Raw genomic sequence first — 19390 nt, 5'->3', positions numbered from 1 at the left:
GAGAGACCAAAGGAAGAGGCAAGCCATTCCGGGTTAGTAGGTAGTAGATTTTTGTTTGTTTGTTTGTTTGTTGTTTTAAGATTTTATTTATTTATTTAGTAGGTAGTAGTTTTGATAAGCAAAGGGAACTTAAGTATAAGGCTCATCTTGGGCTGCAGCAAAAGTGGATCCGGGAATCTGCCTGCCATGTCTTAAAATGTATATGGAGAGACATGGGTACTGTCTATACCCTTAACTGAGCACGTATACTGTGCAGGTTGTCTCAACACCACATCATTATCTCAAGGCTAGGTCCTTGGAGCAGCCACCGGGAATGGGAAAGGTAAGCAGGACCCACTTTCTAAGGACAGGGAGGAGGAGGTCCCATCTCTAGGGTCCAGCTCAAAGGTCAACTGGTGGTCAGTTCACAACGAAGTTTATGGCTAATAAGCCAACAGAGGAGATAAAATAAAATCATAAAAAATATTCATCTAAAAGAAGCCAGAAAAGGAAGAAAAGGGGGACAAAATACAGATGGGAGAAAGAGAGAAAAATGGTAAGATGAGAGACTTAAAATTAACCACATCAGGGGTGCCTGGGTGGCTCAGTGGGTTAAAGCCTCTGCCTTCAGCTCAGGTCATGATCCCAGGATCCTGGGATCGAGCCCCACATCGGGCTCTCTGCTCAGCGAGGAGCCTGCTTCCTCCTCTCTCTCTCTGCCTGCTTCTCTGCCTACTTGTGATCTCTGTCTGTCAAATAAATAAATAAAATCTTTAGAAAAAAACTAACCACATCAATAGTCAGAAACCAAAATGGGGAGAAAATTGCACATATGCAAAAAATGACTATTCCCAGTAATTGTATTATGTATGTATTATATAAGATTTATGTATGTTTAATAGAGGTTAAAGTAAATTAGTGATTATAGGAGATTCTAATTCTATTTAGTACTCCAGGTCCTTGAAGTCAAGATTTCCAGTGTAAAAGATAGGAGGTATTGATGTAATATAAAAGAGTTTAAGTAAAACATCCTATAGTCCTGAATTTTCACTGGAAATATCAATATGAGCTCATGAAGTATTTTGTTGTATGTGTATGTGTGTCCGTGTGTGTGTGTGTGTGTGTGTACTTTTCCTAGCTCTGTCCATTGAAGAAGCCTAGAAACAATGACTAATCCTTGGTAGCAATTAGCAACCCTTGTACCCAGATCATGATTTTGAAATATCATGTTTCACTAAGAGAAATAAGGGTTTTTATGGGGAAATGGTCCATTCCCTGCCTGGGGCAGAAAAAAAAGTACAAGGTAAGTCAAGAATATATTTTCACACCAGATAAAGAAAGCTACTAGGCTGATGCGAAAATGATTCAGAAGCCGACTTGAAGGGATTTCTACTGAACAAAAATAGAACACTCTATTTTGAAACTCTTCAAATATGTTTGAATCCATAGGTTCATAATGATTTTAAAAAAAGCCAGCCAGTTTTGGATTGTGATAGGGATTTGATTCACAATCTAAAAATTTAGAATCATATTTTTATCCTCTATATCCCACATAGAATTGAGCTATTAGTTATTGACTATAAAAAATGGAATTCTTATTAAATAAAAAAATACTCCACTTGACAAACATATATAAAGTATTTCAATGAATAAATGAAAATGAGGTATTGAATTAGAATATCCTTATTTTACAACTCCCAATAAGCTAATCATTCTAGACACTGGGCATCAAAAGCTGCTAATGCCACAAAAAGAAAGAAAACCAGACATGGTATAGCCTCCTGATGAAGGAACACAGCACCACCTATGGTCTTTTCAAAGGGATTTTATCTAAGTCTGATAAAGCATCTGGCTCCAGCTGCCAGTTTGCAGGAAATACAGAGGATAGAGGAATGTGTTGAACTGCACCAAGAGCAAAATCTAGACTATGCAAAACTACACAAAAGTCCTGAGATTGTCATCTGAAAAGGTGTGAAGAAAAGAAAAAAAATGGAGAGGAGTCCTCAAGATTAAAAGACCCTTTAAAGCCATTGCAATTTTTTGAATGGTCAGGACTAAACTATAGAGTCTAGGATTGCCTACAAGTGAAGAGCTTTAAAAAAACACAAGAAAGTAATTACTAAAAGACAGGATAATGGATATTTTTGGAGGAAGGGAGAGTGTTGAGATCAGAATGGGGCATATGGATGGATTTCTGGGGTAAATGACAACTTTCTAGCCATCTGCATGACCTGGATGGTAGTTACAGGGGTGCTCATTCACCTTATAATAATTCAGGAACGATACATTTATCTTGGGAGTGTTCTGATGCTGTGATCTAAATATTTTACAACCTTATTTTATAAAAATACCTAAAGATGCAGTGGTTACTGACTCCTTAATAGTCAGTCAGAAACAATCAAATAGCAAAATTATAAACTGCCTATTACACAACTCCTAAAAACCAGTAAGAAATTAAACTTCATTTCTGTAGAAAATCAGGCAAGAGCTATAACCAGGCAATCCAGAGTAAAAGAAATATAAATAGGTTTAAATACATGAAGACACTCAACCTTACATATAAGATGGTTAAAGCTGCCCTGGGATATTTTTACCTCTCAGATGAGCAAATGCCTATAAAGTTTAATAATACAAGGCATTGGGAAGAGTGTGGAAAAACAATCACTCAAACATGTTACTGGGAGCATAAATCTGTATAACCTCAGCCGGGGACAGTTAAGCTATACTTGTTGAAATGATAAACCAATATGCCGTATGTCCAGCAATTTTATTACCAGGAATTTATCCTAGAGATCTAGCTGCACATGAACAAAGTAACATATATTTTCATTTTCACTGTTTTTATTTTCAAAGGATTAGAAACAACCTAATGTCCATCAGAAGGGACTGGTTTAATAAATTAAGATACATCTATACAATGGAATAATATGCATCCATAAAAAAGCAAGGAAGACTTTTACATGCGGACATAGATTCATCTCCAAGAAACATATTTTAAGTAGAAAAAAAAACACAGTAAAGAGGAGAATGTGTGGATTGCCACTACCTTTCCCAAAAGAGAGGAGAGAAAGAAATTCAGTTGATAATGTTGGTTGACCCTGGGAAGAACTGAGTGACTGGCAGACATAGATGGGACTGAGATCTTTCACTGGATGTACCTTGTACTATCACAATTCTGTACCATGTGTATATGCAAGCAATTTCAAAAATAATAGATTTAAGAAAGAATAATTGGGTATCCCAACAATGACTGAACACAGACCTATGAAGAAAGTTCAGAAGTTTAATACAATTATTAATGAAGGATTCATGAAATCACTAGGAACTTCCTGCTTTGGATTCAGTAAGTCAATCCACAGAGAAGTCCAAAAATGGACAAAGGAAATCAACTGTTTTGGAGTTCATTGGTATTTGAAATATTAAAAATAAAAATTGGAGTCACATCAATATTCACAATGCTATTTCTTGTTACCAGACTTCTGTATACTTTTAGGAACTGATTTTGAATCTTCATAATATCACTACTATATTTATATTAAAATTTAACTTTCCAGATTTGTTAAATTACCAGGATCAGAGTCCACACTTCCTCCTAGGTAGTTTGTGATCACTGGTATTTGTTGATTTGGCAACAATTGACACCTTTATAATGTTAAGCCATCACATTCAGAATCCTGGACTATTTTCTCATTTATTTAAATATTAAATTATTTCCTTGATGCAGTTTTTTTTCTTTATTGAAGTGTTGAAAATTTTTTTATTAATTAATTTCCAGAAACACTTTATTTTTGTTGTTGTGTTGTTTTTCTATCACTTTCTTACTGGTTATTGTTATTTGAAAAAAATGCTACTGATTTTTGAGGTTCTCTTTGTACCTGGCAAACTTTTGTTGGCCTTATATCTATGAATCTTTTTATTTTGCTTTTTATACTTTCTATACAAGTGATCTACATACAGGTGGCCTGCAAATAATGAAGTTTCCTTTCCAACCTCTATATCTCTTATTTTCTTTTATACATGACCAAGATCTCTGGTATTATATTAAACAATACCTGTGAATCAAATAACCCTCTGATTTGCTCCTATAGTACCATATTTCCCTCATTGGCCACACTGCTGTAGTTGGAATTTCATAATTATTGAGGTGATTATTTTTATTAATTTCCCTCATTGTATTATAAGTTCCATGAAGCCTGGAATTATACCTGATTTTTCTCACCATTGTATCCCTGGCATAATGCCTGGGATGTATTTATCTCAGTAAATATTTCTTGAGTGAATAAATGAATGGCCTAAGCTGATAAATAAGAATTAAAGAAAATCATAATAGATGAGGACCATAATTTTCTTATCTTGCCTTTCCTCCCCTGTTCCAATTACAAGCTCATTAACACTCAGGAGCATATGTATCAGTCAGGGTATTTTGGCTGCAAGCACCAAAACTCTGGCTGGTTAAATTAAACAAGAGGGGAATTTACTGGAAGGCGATAAGGAGATGGGGATTAGAAGATGACAGGAAGGCTGAAACCCTACGCATAGAAAAGAGCAATTCTGAGGGGGTAAAATAGGTTTGTCAGGGTGCTGTGTCTGCAACTAAGGAGCTCCAATGACTCTCATCATTGTATCTCTCTGAACAAGATCCCCGCTCCATCTCACCACCCTGAGACCACCACCTGAGCCGAAACCAAGAGTTGGAAACATAAGCAACAGAGTCACCCGGACACCCCTACTCAGGTTTTCATATGCTATTTATGTTTCATTTTTCTCATTTATAAGTTTGGTCTATTTGGAGTTTATATATATATATATATATATATATATATATATATACACACACACACATATATATATATATACACACACACATATAATTATGTATATATGCATAAACATTATGACATTTATATATATATACAAGTTTTTTCTCTTACAAATGGATACTGAGATTCAATCCTGTATATTTAAAATATCATCTTTTCTTTTCCCTCAGTGATTAGAGATGCCACTTAAATCATACACTAAAATCTTCCATATGTTTGTGCCTATTTCTTGTCTTTCTGTTCCATTGGTCTGTCCATTCATGAACCAATACTACATTGTTTTAATTACAGAGGTTTTATAGTATGTTTTAACAGGTGATATGGGCAGTATAATCTACTGCTCTTTTGGGCAGTAGAGCAACTTGCCTAGCTCCAGGAAAACGAACAAAAACCAAAACCATGTATTGATATTTTAACTGGGGTCCTGTTAAATTTACATATTAACTTTGGAAGAACTGGCATCCTTAAAATGTTTACCTATCCAAGAATAAGAGATGTTTCCACTAATTCAAGTCTACTTCTGCATTTTGGGGTGTATTTTAAGGTTTTCCTCATTACAGGCTTTGCACATTTCCTGTTAAGTATTTCCTTTTGATATTGTTTGTATCGCACTAGTTATTGGTACTTGTATATGTGAAAGCTATTGCTTCGTATGTTAATTTTTATCTTATTACATTACTGTATTACTTACTATTGTGCTGTATTAGTTTTAATTTTTATGTGTTTTCAACCTAAACATTCAGGTCATCTATATGTACTTGCCTCTCCCTTTGCAATCTTGATTTCCCTCACTGCTTTCTTTTGTCTAATTGCTTTGTTCTTTACACAGATACAATGTTAAAGTGTAATGGAGGTAGCAGATATCCTGTCTTGTTCCTTGACCTTCTGCTTACTTTCCTTTTATGAGAATGCCAATAGTGTCTCCCCATTAAACAAGATGCTAGACTTTTTCTACCAAAGACTTATTTTTAAAGGGAGGGGGGAAATCTTCAAGCTGATTCCACACTGAACACAGAGCCCAACAATGCGGGGCTCCATCTCAAGGCCGTGAGATAATGATCTGAGCAGAAACCAAGTTGGATGTTTAACCAAATGAGCCCACCCAGGTACCCTCGATTTTACTTTTTAAAAAATCAGAAATGGGTGTTGAATTCTGCCAAAGGCCTTTTCATCATCCACAGAGATAACCATGTTTGTTCTTAGATCTACTACTATGTGAGTTATATGAACACATTTCCTAATTATCGAACCATCTTTGTATCAGTCATGCTAAATCACCTTAAAATGTGCTATAGATTCTGTTTACTAGTATTTTATTTAGGACTTTTGCAGCAATATTCATATGTGAGATTGGTCTGTGGGCTTTTTGGTGCAATCTTTACTCAGATTTAGATATCAACATTTTACTTGCTTCATAAAAAGAAAACTAAACTTTCCTTCATTTTTCTGCATTTTATAAGTTTACCTGACATTAGTGATTATTTGGTACTTTCCTCTTGAATCCATCTAGGCCGAGCCCTTTTTTGTGGGAGTTAATTCTTTGATAACTTTCTCTATTCCTTCTGTGGAAATTTTTGCCACTTTCTACCTCCAGTAGGATGAATTTCAGTGAATTCTATTTTCCTAGTAATCATTTATCACATTTATTTGTACTAAGTTACGAGGGTAAGCCTATGTTTGTTTGAATACCCTGTTTTACTGGCTATTTCTCCCTTTATTTATTTTTTAATTTATTTTTGGCATTTGTGCTTTCTTTCTTGATTGAGCAAGCTAAAGCATTGTCTTTTTTTTTTTTAAACAAACTGTTATTTATTTTACACCTAATTACTTTCTGCTTTTATGTATCTTTATTAAAGAATTTTGGGGGAGAGACCTCTATGTCACAACTATGGAATTCTATTAAATCTATTAATAGATTCTATTAAATCAGCAATAGGGGAAATCCATAGTTTTTAAATACTTCATGTAAATAATGAAAATTTAAATTAGCGAAGTAAATTCACTCAAAAAAGAAAGTAAACAAAATAGATGGCAATAAGGATAAAGTGCTCAACCTTCTTCAAGCCAGATGCTGACAAAATAGACGTCAACTGCTAAATCATTCTCCTAGATTGGCCCCTGGATGTGGACTACTATGGGATGATGACATCCTAGAATAATCTGAATTCATGGCTACTGACCCAAGTATAGGGCAACCATCTCTGCGGGTCACCCAGGCATTTTAACCAGAACCAGGATAGAAGTATAGTTTTTCCACGTAGATCTTTAAAAATATTCTACTACTAGCAATCCATAACAGCAAAGGGGCAGCATTTATGCAACTCAGTCCCCACTAGTAATTAAGACTAAGCTGAACTGTACCCAAATGACCTGAAACGCTTACTATAGCTACCTTAAAATTAAAGCTAAAGCTAAAATATGCCAAAGTCTACAAGGCTGTATGAATCTCAGCAATTAAGTGTAAAATTTTGTTTACCAATGTTTAGTATTTAAAGGAATTTATTTCCTGAAACCTTATCTACCATCTTCAATTTCAATTATATTTGACAGACATTAAGAGCAGACCAGGAAAATATTTATAATAAAAAGAAAGCATACAAAATTACACACATAGTAATGATTTCACAAAACAAAATATTAAATATGCCTTATTTTATACACCAAAATATTCTTAGTGGTAGTAACTCCTTGAAGGTAAAAATCCCTGTCTTACTCGTCTTTATAGAGCCATCCTACAGAAGAGTGCCTGGTACAAAGTAGGTATTCAGTAAGTGCTTCCTGAAAAAAATGAAAGTGAATAATATCCATCTTCCAAAAAAAGGTACTCGATCAAGTAAATATATGAAATTTTAATATTTTCATCTGAAATATACAAAGGACTAAAGACAAAGTCAATACCTAACTAAAATTCTCTTAAGTAACTTCATTATTACAAAGTTAAATCTTGAGTCAAAAATCCAACTCTAAAAATATAGTCTCAAAAATCACATATCTACATATAATACGGAGACAACTCCGTATGTTTTATGCTGCATCATCATCATCCACTGCAGCATAGATGGCTTGATTCCTCCTCTTAATTTTCTTTCTTTGTTCAGGTTCATGTTCATCACTCAGCCTCTTCAATGGCAACTCGGTTAAGTCGTTTCCATCCCCTGACTCTGAAGCCTCACCGAGTTTCCCCTCTCTGCCATCTGGGGAACCCAATGTATCATCAGAAGATACAACCATGGAACCCGGCAAGATCCTGACATCAGAGAAGCTTGCAGAGAAGTCAGAAGCTTGATCAGAAGAAGGTTCTACAGATGGTGTATTCATGTCACTATGCGTACTTACAATACTATCTTCATCTTCCTCTTCTTCATCTAACATTATTTCATCTGGATTAATAGAGGATAGGGCAGATGTATCTGTGTTATATTCACTACGATCTTCTCCAGAGTCATTACTCTCTACATCATCTTGCTGTTCATATTCACCACACAAGTGATGTTCCTCCTTGGCCTTCTGAAGCCTGACATTCATGTCAGTGATGCCAAGTTGGGCACAAAATTCAGTAGTTTGAGGATTGATCCTATGAACCAACTGCATTTGTGTTTGTGGCCTGCTAGGGTCATAACAAGCAGCTGTTATGCTGAAGTTACATGGAACTTTGAGGTCATGATTCAGTATTTCCAATACTTTGTTCATAGCTTCTTCTGTTGCACTATAATCCCATCTACAAAAGTCCAAAACAAAAGCTTTTTACATTTTATTAGCCTCAGACAACAAAAGATGAAATCTAAATACAGACTTCATATAAACCATATATAAAAATTCCATCTAATAAAATTATAGTTAATTTTCCAAAGGACCATTTTGAAATAAACAATTCTTAGAGGGACGCCTGGGTGGCTCAGTGGGTTAAAGCCTCTGCCTTCGGCTCAGGTCATGATCCCAGGGTCCTGGGATCGAGCCCCGCATCGGGCTCTCTGCTCTGCAGGGAGCCTGCTTCCTCCTCTCTCTCTGCCTGCCTCTCTGCCTGATCTCTGTCTGCCAAATAAATAAATAAAATCTTTAAAAAAAAAAAATAAATAATTAATTAATTAAAAAAACAATTCTTAGAAAAAATTGTTCTTAATTCACCCTCTAAAACAAGTATAAATCACTTTAATGTGTGAACCAAATCTCCACCATATTACAGTTCTATGCATGCTTATTCATTTATACACTTATTTGGGTTGGTATTCCATCATCCATTTTTATATCCCTTAGAAGGAAAATTTATAGTTTTCCATACCAGTCAGTAAACCCTGAATTACTCTGACATTCATTTAACAATAATTCCCTTGATTTAAAAAAATAAGAAAAGTAAGAAGTGGATGGGACAAAAGTTGGGCACGCAACAGAGACAGCAAACCCTAAATAAGGTCAGACTTACCTTGTATGCAGGCCATTATTTTCAGGCATATTCCATAGACGCTCAGTCACATTAATAAGATCATCAGTAGCCCTGAGAACAGTGAGCCATTCAACATCATATTCTAAGTACTCAGGAGCACTGGGGTCATGTTCTATTTCAATCACCTATAAAAAGAAATCAGTAATTTTAAGAAATACATTTCTATTTTTAATATTCAAAGAATTTCAATATAACAAAATGTAAACGGAATTTAATAGCTTACAAACACTAACATAACTTAAGTATTCCCCCAAAATTCTCAGAATATATAAATTATAGAGCATAAATAAATTCTAAAGGGAAAATTATTATGTTTCTAATCATTGGAAGAGCAAAACTATATTGCAAAGTTATTTCATTTTCTTTTTACCTGAAGAAAGTCTCTATGTGGTAAGCATTTGTCCAAGGCTAAAAATTTGGTTGCTTTGGCTGCCTGTCCTTTATCCTTGGCCTAGAAATGTGAACCATGATTTAAGAAAAAAATGTTAAAACATCATAGGTAATTCATACACAGAATAGGATGGTAGCAATCTTTATTAAACATACCCCTAAGTCATGTGTCAAAGCAACAACTGTCACCATTCCAAAATAAGTCAGTTCTTTCACCACTTGTATAATGATGGGCAAGGTACTTAAACTCTCTGGGCTTCAACTTCCTTACAAAAGTCAAAGGTAGACACAAATGCTGATGATAATGATACTGGGTTTTTTTTATTATAATAACAATTAAAAAGTAAATTAAAAAAAGAGAATCAGATAATGATACAGTTAAATCAAAGCACATAATACAAACGTTAATGATAACAGAAGAGCTTAAAAGTAATCTGGCAGATTGAAAGAAATTGTATAATTTCTTCTAAACAAATTTTAGAAGAAATTATAGGGAAAAATCTTTATAACCTTGGGTGGGGCAAAGATCTCTTAGATATAACACCAAAAGTGGGTATGATACATTCACAGAATGAAATATTGTTCAACAATAAAAATGAAAGAAATCCTAAACCTGCTACCTGAAGGAACCTCAAAAACAAGCAAAGGAAAGAAACCAGAAGCCAAAGACTATAGATTTTGGTCCCACTTATATAAATGTTCAGAAAAGACAAATCCAGAGAGACAAAAAGCAGATTAGTGGGTGCCCAGGGCTGTGGGTGGGAACAAGACTCACAGGAAATAGACACAAAAGATCTTTTGGGGTGCTGGAAATGTTCTAAAACTGGGCTATGTGATGTTTGCTCTGGAAACATGTAGAACTCTGAAATATACTATAACTCACTCACTGAATGGTACATTTAGATGAATTTTATATTATGTAAACTATATGCCAATGAAACTTTTTTTTTTTTTTTAATGAACTGGCAGAAAGAAACATGGGCAGGAGGTGGTGGGTCACAAACATTAAGATTATATTGGATGCAGTAAAAAAGTGACTCGGAGAACAGTAAGGCACATGGAGAAAAACAGACAAGGAAGCAGGTTCTGTGCCATCCTGCTGTGGGCCAGGTTCAGTTCACTGGTGGTGATGGACTAAGAGAAGTGCAAGGCACACAGATTACAGACAGAGGTAGCAGCAGGGCAGTTCTGAGGAAAGGTGATTTCTGGTGTTGGACAAGGGGCTGAAATAGAACACTGGCAAAGTCAGAGGAGGTTGAGGAGCTAAGAAAAAGGGATCAAACATATTCATTCAGAAATTGAAGTCCCTGAGGTTGACAACAGACGATGGATGGGGGAGGAAAGTACCAAATCTGATGCTTCAATAAAAATCCAGGAGTGTCATTAGCCCTAGGAGATAGAAGATAGTAACACAGATGTAGAAAAGGTGATGGGGGGGGGGCGCCTGGGTGGCTCAGTGGGTTAAAGCCGCTGCCTTCGGCTCAGGTCATGATCCCAGGATCCTGGGATCGAGCCCCACATCGGGCTCTCTGCTCAGCAGGGAGCCTGCTTCCTCCCTTCTCTCTCTGCCTGCCTCTCTGCCTACTTGTGATCTGTCTGTCAAATAAATAACTAAAATCTTTAAAAAAAAAAAAAAAAAGAAAAGGTGATGGGTATAAATGGATGACTTGGACATTAAAAGAGGATAATCACTTTGGCAGTGGCCCAAAGGAAAAGAAAAGGAGTAACCTTGACTCTTCATCTCAATGAAACTGGGGAGTGAGGATAAGCCCATAACAGCAAGGGCCCACAGGAATGTTTTCAAACATAACTTTCCAAACTGTATTTGAGTAACATCATTAAAGTGCACCCCCACCACAGAAAAGTGTTGGGTCAAGTTCAGGAAGCACTGCACACCACATTCCAGTGACCAATAACACATTCGAGATTCTCAGAAATTATAGAAGCCCTTGAGAAGAAATCTCTAACCTTGTTACCCCAGAATTTTCTAAATGTTTTCCCTATGGAGTACTTTATGGGGAAAGTCAGATTTTGGTGAGAACGGGAGGGGAAAGAGAGAACCACACATTCCCATAAAAGCCTAATTGTAAGTATAAATTTATTCTCTACCTTCCATCAATCACTATCATTCAAGCAGTTTCCCAAAGAAAACTCTGGGAGTTCCTCTCTGTCACCAAATCCTGATGATTGTGCTTCCAAAATCTCTCTGGAACCTGTGTTCTTTGTGTTCCCTCTTCACCACAGTTAAGAATCTCATGTTTTGCTTAAATATGCCTCCCATTTTCCTTCCTACACTCCAGGCACAAAACTGCTATGAAACTAACCTTTCTGAAATGAAAATCTGGTTTCATCACTCCCCAACTTTCCCCATTACCTTCTGGTTAAAACTCAAACTCCAGAGCATGACCCAGAAGGCAGCTATGATCTCATTCCAGCCTCATCTCTCCCTCTGCCTCAGTCAAAGAGACTGCTACAGTCCCCCAGCACACACCAGCGCCAGGCATTCAGGCCATTAGTCTCTGCACACACTGATCACTCTACCTGGATGGTATATTACCTAGATTCAACTGCTTCCTGGAACAGTCAATTCCTTTGGAAAACCTTCTTCATCTCTTCATCTCCTGTCCACATCCCCATCTGAGCACAGTATGGCAGAGGTACTCCAACAGTCTCCTGGCACTTTTCATCACTGATTTATTACACTATCTTATAATCACCTGCATGTCTCTTCCTCCCAAGGATATGGAGTTACTTGCAAAAGCAAAGTTATCTTTGATCTCTTTCTCTCAATTTACAACTGTGCCCACAGTACCTTAGCTGACACATATTCGATAAGTGTTTGTTAAATGAAAGAATAATATTTTTGGTTTCTACCTGATGCTGCATTAAGGCTGCAAACTTCACATGAAGGTGTGCAGAAAACCAGTACGTAGGCTTGAAGTGCTCTAAGAGCTCTGAGGCAGCAGGACTTCCCAATGTGTTATTTTCCACTTCTTGTCGGAAAAAAGATTTAGTCTTCAGAAGCTGTTGCTTATTTCCATAATGATAGATCTTTCTTGGCCAATCATGAGATAAGAATATGTCCATAGGCTGCTTCAGCTTTAACAGAAAAAAAAAGAAAACTTTTTAAAACACAGATCAAAAGCAATCCCTGACTGTTTCTCCACTACTGCACAACCGTTTGCCCACTTCGAGCTTTAGATTTCTGTGTAATTCATTCCAAGGAAACTTTATTTAAGAAGGTCACAGAAACACTAAGAAATACTAAACTCACTCATCTAAGCCAGGAGAAACCGCTTTCTCTTTCCTCACAAATCACCCGTCTTCCATGGCAAGGCAGGGCCATGCAGACACACTTTGATCAGACTGTCAGCCAGCCATGGTCTTTCATATGGGGCCTCTAAAATATATAATAACCATCATTCTTTTCCTTTCTGGTGAAGAAACTGTTTTAAGATACACAGACACCAGATTTCATGAGATCTCTAATGTAAATAGTATAGTAAAACCCAAAGGTATATTCCCTTTTTTTTCCCCTAATGGACTCATATAGCATATACCTAAAAAACTGTTTACTACATAAATTACAGTAGAGGTATTTAAGGTGGCTGGTGTCTTCATGGGGAGGCCACAAAATACACTCCATACTTTACTGATCCCCAGCACCTTCAAGTAATCTGCAAAAAATACCTGGAAAACTAAATTAAAATAACTTAAGTGTTCAAGATGATACAAGACAACAGATATGACTAATCACTGAATAACTAATTCAGGCAGTAAGTGCAATGAAATTTCAGAATAGGCTGATGGTTTTAAACTAGAACACTGTTGGGACACCTGGGTGGCTCAGTTGGTTAAGCGTCTGTCCCTTAATCTCAGCTGAGGTCTTGATTTCAAGGTTTTGAGTTCAAGTCTCTCAACCCCTCTTGGGCCCCACGCTAGGCATGGAGCCTACAAAAAAAAACAAACAAAACAAAAAACCAGAACACTGGTATCTAAGGCGGTTCTTCAAAGACTGGTAGGGCTGAAATGATTAAAAGGGAAAACGCATTCAAGGCAGAGAACTGTTATGAGTAGGGTATTAAAGAAATGCCTGCAAAGCAGTCTCATGCTCCTGCTGAGACTGTCGGGTACGGTGGGAGGGCCTGAGAGCATCAGCCAGGCTCCATCCCTTAACTCCTTGGGAAATCCAGGGCAGGCTACTTACCTATCTGAGCCTTGGCCTCGCATCCTTAATATGACAAAGTCAGAGTAACACCAGTTCGCAGAATTGTGTGGCAATTATATGAAATACCATGTGTGGAAACTGCTTAGGCCAGTGTCAGGCATTTAATGCACTCTCAAACAAAAACCTGATTTCACCTACTCTCCAGTTAAGCCAGTGTTCCAATACCCCCTTCACAATTTTACCATATTCTCTATCATTTTTTACCACTATTTATTTCCTATTTAATACCATTATCTGAAATACTTTAATATTTTTTTTAAAGTTTCACTTTATGCCAATATATATTCTTTAGCCTTATTCTAAGTAGTAATATCTGAAGTCATGGATTAAATGTTCTATTTTATTATTACTCCCTAAAATAAATTCATAACATTAGAATTAAAAAATGTTCATCTGTGAACCTCCTAAAAGCAACTCAAGATCCAAATTTTAGATATACTGAATTAAGTTCTTCTTGGAAGTCATATACCAAAATGATCAAAAATACACTTTGGTACAGAATTACTTTAACATTTTTTTCAAGTCTGCTGTAATGTACTTTTTACATACCTGTTTTAATTTATAGACTTCAATATTTCTCACATGATATATACTCCTTATTGTAGCTGGATTATAAGGGGGGCACTCAAAATGACCTTAAATTAAAGAAGAGAAATAAGCTATATTCAACTCCCTTAAATACTGCAAATACAAATATATACATACACTTCTCCAAAACTGAGGTCTGTCATTAATGCTTTTGGTTCTTAAAAATTTTATGAAGACACTGCTCTTAAAATATTGGTATTTTCTACTAATAAGTGATCACTAACTATAAATCTAAATAATTGAGGGGCTTATGAATTTTTAAATTAAATTATATTTAATACGGAATATGTTGTTTATTCACATAGTTTAAAATTTAAAAGATACCATCAGAATGGAATAAGAAGAATTCCTCCAGAGAGTAGACCACTGATGCATAGGGCTGGGGTGGGAGCAGGGATTAACCATAAAACTTTGGGGAATGATAGAAATGTTATAATTTAGATGGTTGCACAACCTATAAATTTACTAAAAAATCAATGAATTGTATACTTCCAAAGATATGTAAATTTTACCTCCACAAAGCTGCTAAAACAATGGGAGGCAGGGATCCTCCTATTCCTGTCCCCCAGCCACCAGTAACACTACCTAGAGGCAACCAGTGTTAGTCAGGTTTTAGTATTTTATTCCAGGAATATCTACTATGCACATCATAATACACAAACTTCTTTATCCTTCCTTTTTTAAAAATGCAAATGACAGTAGAGTTTATACATGTTCTGTGCCTTGTTTTTTTTTCCACGTATCTTAGAGTTCTTTGTATACCTCACACACAGAGCTGCTGCTCTACTTTTTTAACAAAATAGCTTCATAGCACTACATTGTATTGTTTTATCACAACATAGTTAATGAGTTCCTACCTTCTGCCATTACAAACAAGGCTGAAATTTTAAAAATGTGTACACATCACTTTGCACTTGTGGAATATATCTGTAAATTACATTTCTGGAAATAGGACACCTGGGTCAGAGTAGTTCTGTAATTTCCACAGACTACCAGCTGTCCTCCAAAGAGTGGAAGGCAGTTTGTACCCACACTTGCCATGAAGGAGATAGCCTATTTCTGTACTCTTATGCCAATAGTTTAGAATCATGGGGAACAGCACAGCAGGGAACAGACTTGTGATTTAATAGTTACATTGAGGATATAAGTTTTAGCTGCCAACTCATAAAATTCTGAAGTCAATGTGAACCAAAGTTATTCCTTTAACTTTAAAACCAAGGTATAATCTTTTCAGATACAGTAGAATGAATAAGTACAGTGTAGTATACATCTACAATGGAATACTACCCACAAATTAAAATGAATAGAGTGAGATGGATGGATTTCAAAAACATACTGAACAATGAAGCAAGCTGCAGGAAGACACATGCAAAACAATACATTCACATGAAGTTTGAAACATGCTATATCATACACTGTTTAAAGCTGTTACATATCTCCTAATGACATAATCAAGTGAATGACAAATATCAAATTCAGAAGAATTGACTGCCTGATGAGGAAAGGGAAGGATAAGAGGAGGAGAATGGAACTGAGGACAGATAAACAGTGAGCTTTGACTATGTCTGTACTGTTTTATTTCTTTAAAATCCTAACTAAAAGTCACAAAATACAAAGACGTGATAAAACTAGATGGTGGATACATAAATAGTATGTTCTAGTGTTCTCAACATTTTCATATATATATAAACTATTTCATTAAAAAAAGTAGTAATAGTTCAGAGAAAAAAATCCAACGAAAAAGTCAAACTCTATACTATGCTTAAGTTACTCTGAGGCATGCCAAGTTCTAAAGTTTAAAAACAATTCTCAGAATAATACCTTTTCGATAGTCATGAGATTTAAAGATACCAGAGATGCCACCAATCCTTATGCCTCGGTATTTTACTACACCAGCCAAACCTGAAAAAGTACACAGTTAAATAAAATTACCATAAGCAGAAGCAATCTCTTTACTAAATAAATGAATAGTATAAAGGCCTAGAACTCCATGCAGACCTAAAATTATCTGAAAATTAAATGTCATGATGAAGCTACTCTTCTACATAGTGATAAGCCAACAATATATAAGGCAGACTAGGGAGGAGAGGCCTAGAAGCACAGGCAAGAGACTAAGCAGAAAGGAAGGAACGCATGAGATTAGGTGTGTTAAGGGAGAAATAGACATAATTTGGTACCTAATCGAATATTACAGTGGGTTGGGTAGGAAAAAAGGAAAAATGTCCTATGATGGATTTGTATGTTATAAATCTGAAAGTCAACAGATATAAAGTATAAAGAACCTACAGTTTCTATATTTCATTTCTGATTGACCATCTTCAAACCTTCTCACAATATTGAGCTGTCAAAAGATCAACCAGTAATGAACTAGAACATTTCCGAAGTTATGATGTCATCATTAGAGCTATAAGCATTTATATTTTTTTAAAGATTTTATTTACTTATTTGAGAGAAAGAAAGTACAAGCTAGGGGAGGAGCAGAGCGGGAAGGAGAGGAAGAGAGAGAATCTATCAAGCAGACTCCACACTGAGCGAGGAGCCCAACATGGGACTCTATCTTACAATCCTGAGACCATGACCTGAGCTGAAACCAAGAGTCATACGCTCAACTGAGTAAGCTACCCCAGGACCCCACTATAAACATTTAAATAAAGAGAGTAAAGGACTGTATAGTCTAACAGGACTATACAAATTGAACCTGAATATAAATTGAATATATAAATTGAACCTGAATCTAATCAGGTTGTGAATCTAAACACAGATTACAAGTACTGCAAAGGATAAAATGAATTTGTTAAACAACATAGGAAATTCCAATCAGCTAAATCCAGAAAGCAGGAAATTCTGTAAGACAAATTTCTCATTTTCTTCAACAAATCAACAACATGGGGTGGGGGAAAAAAGGAACCGTTATAGCCTAAGAGGATTTAGAATCATGACAATCAAATGAAATGTGTGGACCTGCTTTGGATTCTATTTGAACAAGTCAATTGTAAAATCAAACTCTTGGTGATAATCACAGAAATCTGAACATGAAGTAGGCAACAAATAATGGGAATCACTGCTACTTTAGATAAGTATAATAATGGTACTGTAGCTGTGGTATTTTTAAAAACACTTATCTCCTAAAAATATGTACTGAAGTATTCACAGGCGAAATAATATGATGGCTGGGATTTGTTTTGCAATACTCCAGTCACTTCTTCCCACAAAAAAGTTTGGAGGGGAGTGAGGTTGAAATAAGGATGGCAGAATGGTAACAGTTGTTGAAGCTGGCTAATAGGTACAAAGATTCATTATACTATTCTCTATTTTTGTGTATGTTTAACAATTTCCATTATAATAAGTTTAAGTTTTTTTTAGTTTAATACAGAAAGAGAAAAATAAAGGGATTGCACATAGTATAAAAGGTCTTTGCAGTTATTATTACATTATATTATCAATATTGCTTAAACACTAGATGAAGCATGGACATATTTTTGTGATTACCTAAATTAACTGTTTTAATTAAATTTTCATAATTAACTATTTAAATTAAGAGGCATTCCCAAAACACTATACATCTCAAGATGCTGCCCAACTATTATACAAATCCTGACAGGCTCTTCCATTCCAAACAAACCAAAAAATTACCCATGAACACATACCTAAATAATAAATGTTTGGCGCCACCCAGCCACCATAGGGTAACTCTTGCAAATGATTTGAGGCTTCATGGTTTCCCCCAATGAAGACTGTGAGAACTGGGGCCTTTTTCTCTCCAGAGTAATACCTAGAACATAAGGGTAACGTTGTCAGTTTGCATAGCAAAAATTAGGCACAGAGAAAAGCAGTAACTGATGCCCATAAAACTGGGCACAGCAGAAAAGCAAAATTAGGTCCAAAGGAAAGATCTGAGCCCACTATAAAAAATTAAAAAGCTCTTTCTAAACTAATTGCCTATAGTCCTTAGGAATTCAGGAGCTGCCACCTTGGGTTCCAAGCCAGCGCGCATTCAGTAAGGTCAAGCAAGAACTTTGTCAGCTCCGAACCTTAGCTTCTAGAACACGGACGAGCACAAAGCAGGCGTCCAATAAAAATTCCTGGATCAGGGAAGAAAGCAGTCCCAGAGTCCTATCAAGTACAAGGTAATTAACCTGTCAGCTCCTTCCTGCAGGTTTCTCCCTCAGGCTTCGATCCCTTCCGAAACAGACAGGACAGGTGAAAGGAAGTGAGAAAAGTGACATTTACTAAGCGCCGGTTCCTAGACACCGCGTGAACAAAGAAGGTAACTAAGCAGGACAGCTAGTCAAGGCCGGGGGTGGGGGGCAGGGGGATTGGAACCCAGTCCGGGTTCTCTCCCACTCCCTGCTGGGTAGTCACACCTCGCACCGCCAGGTCCGAGGCCCGGGGCCCGTCGCTCACCTGTAGAAGGTCTGCATGTGGCGGTACTTGGGCGGGACGGCCATGCAACGCAAGTCGGCCTCGTTGCGCACCGCCTGGAAGTCGCCGCAGCACAGCAGAAGATCTATCGGCCCGGGGCCGCGCCTCTCCGCCAGCGCCAGCGTCTCATAGATCTTGTCCAGCTCGCCGTGGCAGCAGCCGGCCACAGCCACCCGCATTCTGCCGGCTGGAGGCGGGGAGGGTTGCCTGCAAGCCCCTACACCAGCGCCAGCCCAGGCCAGACAGCAAGGAGCGGCCAGACCGTTCAGCTCCCGCCAACACTGCCTGAACCCACCCCTCGAAAACACGCCCGAAATAGAATTCACTTCCGGTTTCCAAATCTCGCGAGAGAGGGATGGGCAAGGGCAAGAATTACAGGATTCGAGAGAGCTTTCTAATGGGATGGGGCTTTGCCTATCTTCCTCGAATTCTGGCAGTATGACAGATGATAAAAATCAAAACCAGGAAAGGTCTGGGTGACTGAGTCGGTTAAGCGTCTGCTCTCTGCTGAGGTCATAATCC

At 36.9% G+C, this 19390-nt stretch overlaps 1 protein-coding gene across 1 annotated transcript; it reads right to left on the bottom strand.

Annotated features, from left to right (window-relative positions):
* Positions 1 to 6543: 6543 nt before the first annotated feature.
* DBR1 (debranching RNA lariats 1) lies at positions 6544 to 19162 on the bottom strand. Its single transcript, XM_080810854.1, has 8 exons — positions 18851 to 19162; positions 18094 to 18218; positions 16268 to 16348; positions 14408 to 14493; positions 12505 to 12729; positions 9611 to 9691; positions 9220 to 9365; positions 6544 to 8517 (listed from the first exon to the last, which is right to left on the bottom strand). Exons 1-8 carry the CDS (start codon positions 19045 to 19047, stop codon positions 7824 to 7826), a joined length of 1635 nt encoding a protein of 544 aa, XP_080666980.1. The 5' UTR covers positions 19048 to 19162; the 3' UTR covers positions 6544 to 7823.
* Between the last annotated feature and the right edge of the window lie 228 nt (positions 19163 to 19390).

This window comes from Martes martes (assembly GCF_963455335.1).
Source record: "Martes martes genome assembly, chromosome: 1".
NCBI classification, from domain to species: Eukaryota; Metazoa; Chordata; class Mammalia; order Carnivora; family Mustelidae; genus Martes; species Martes martes.
The sequence above is the reverse complement of the archived record's forward strand: the minus strand, read 5'-3'. Positions and strand labels throughout refer to the sequence as shown.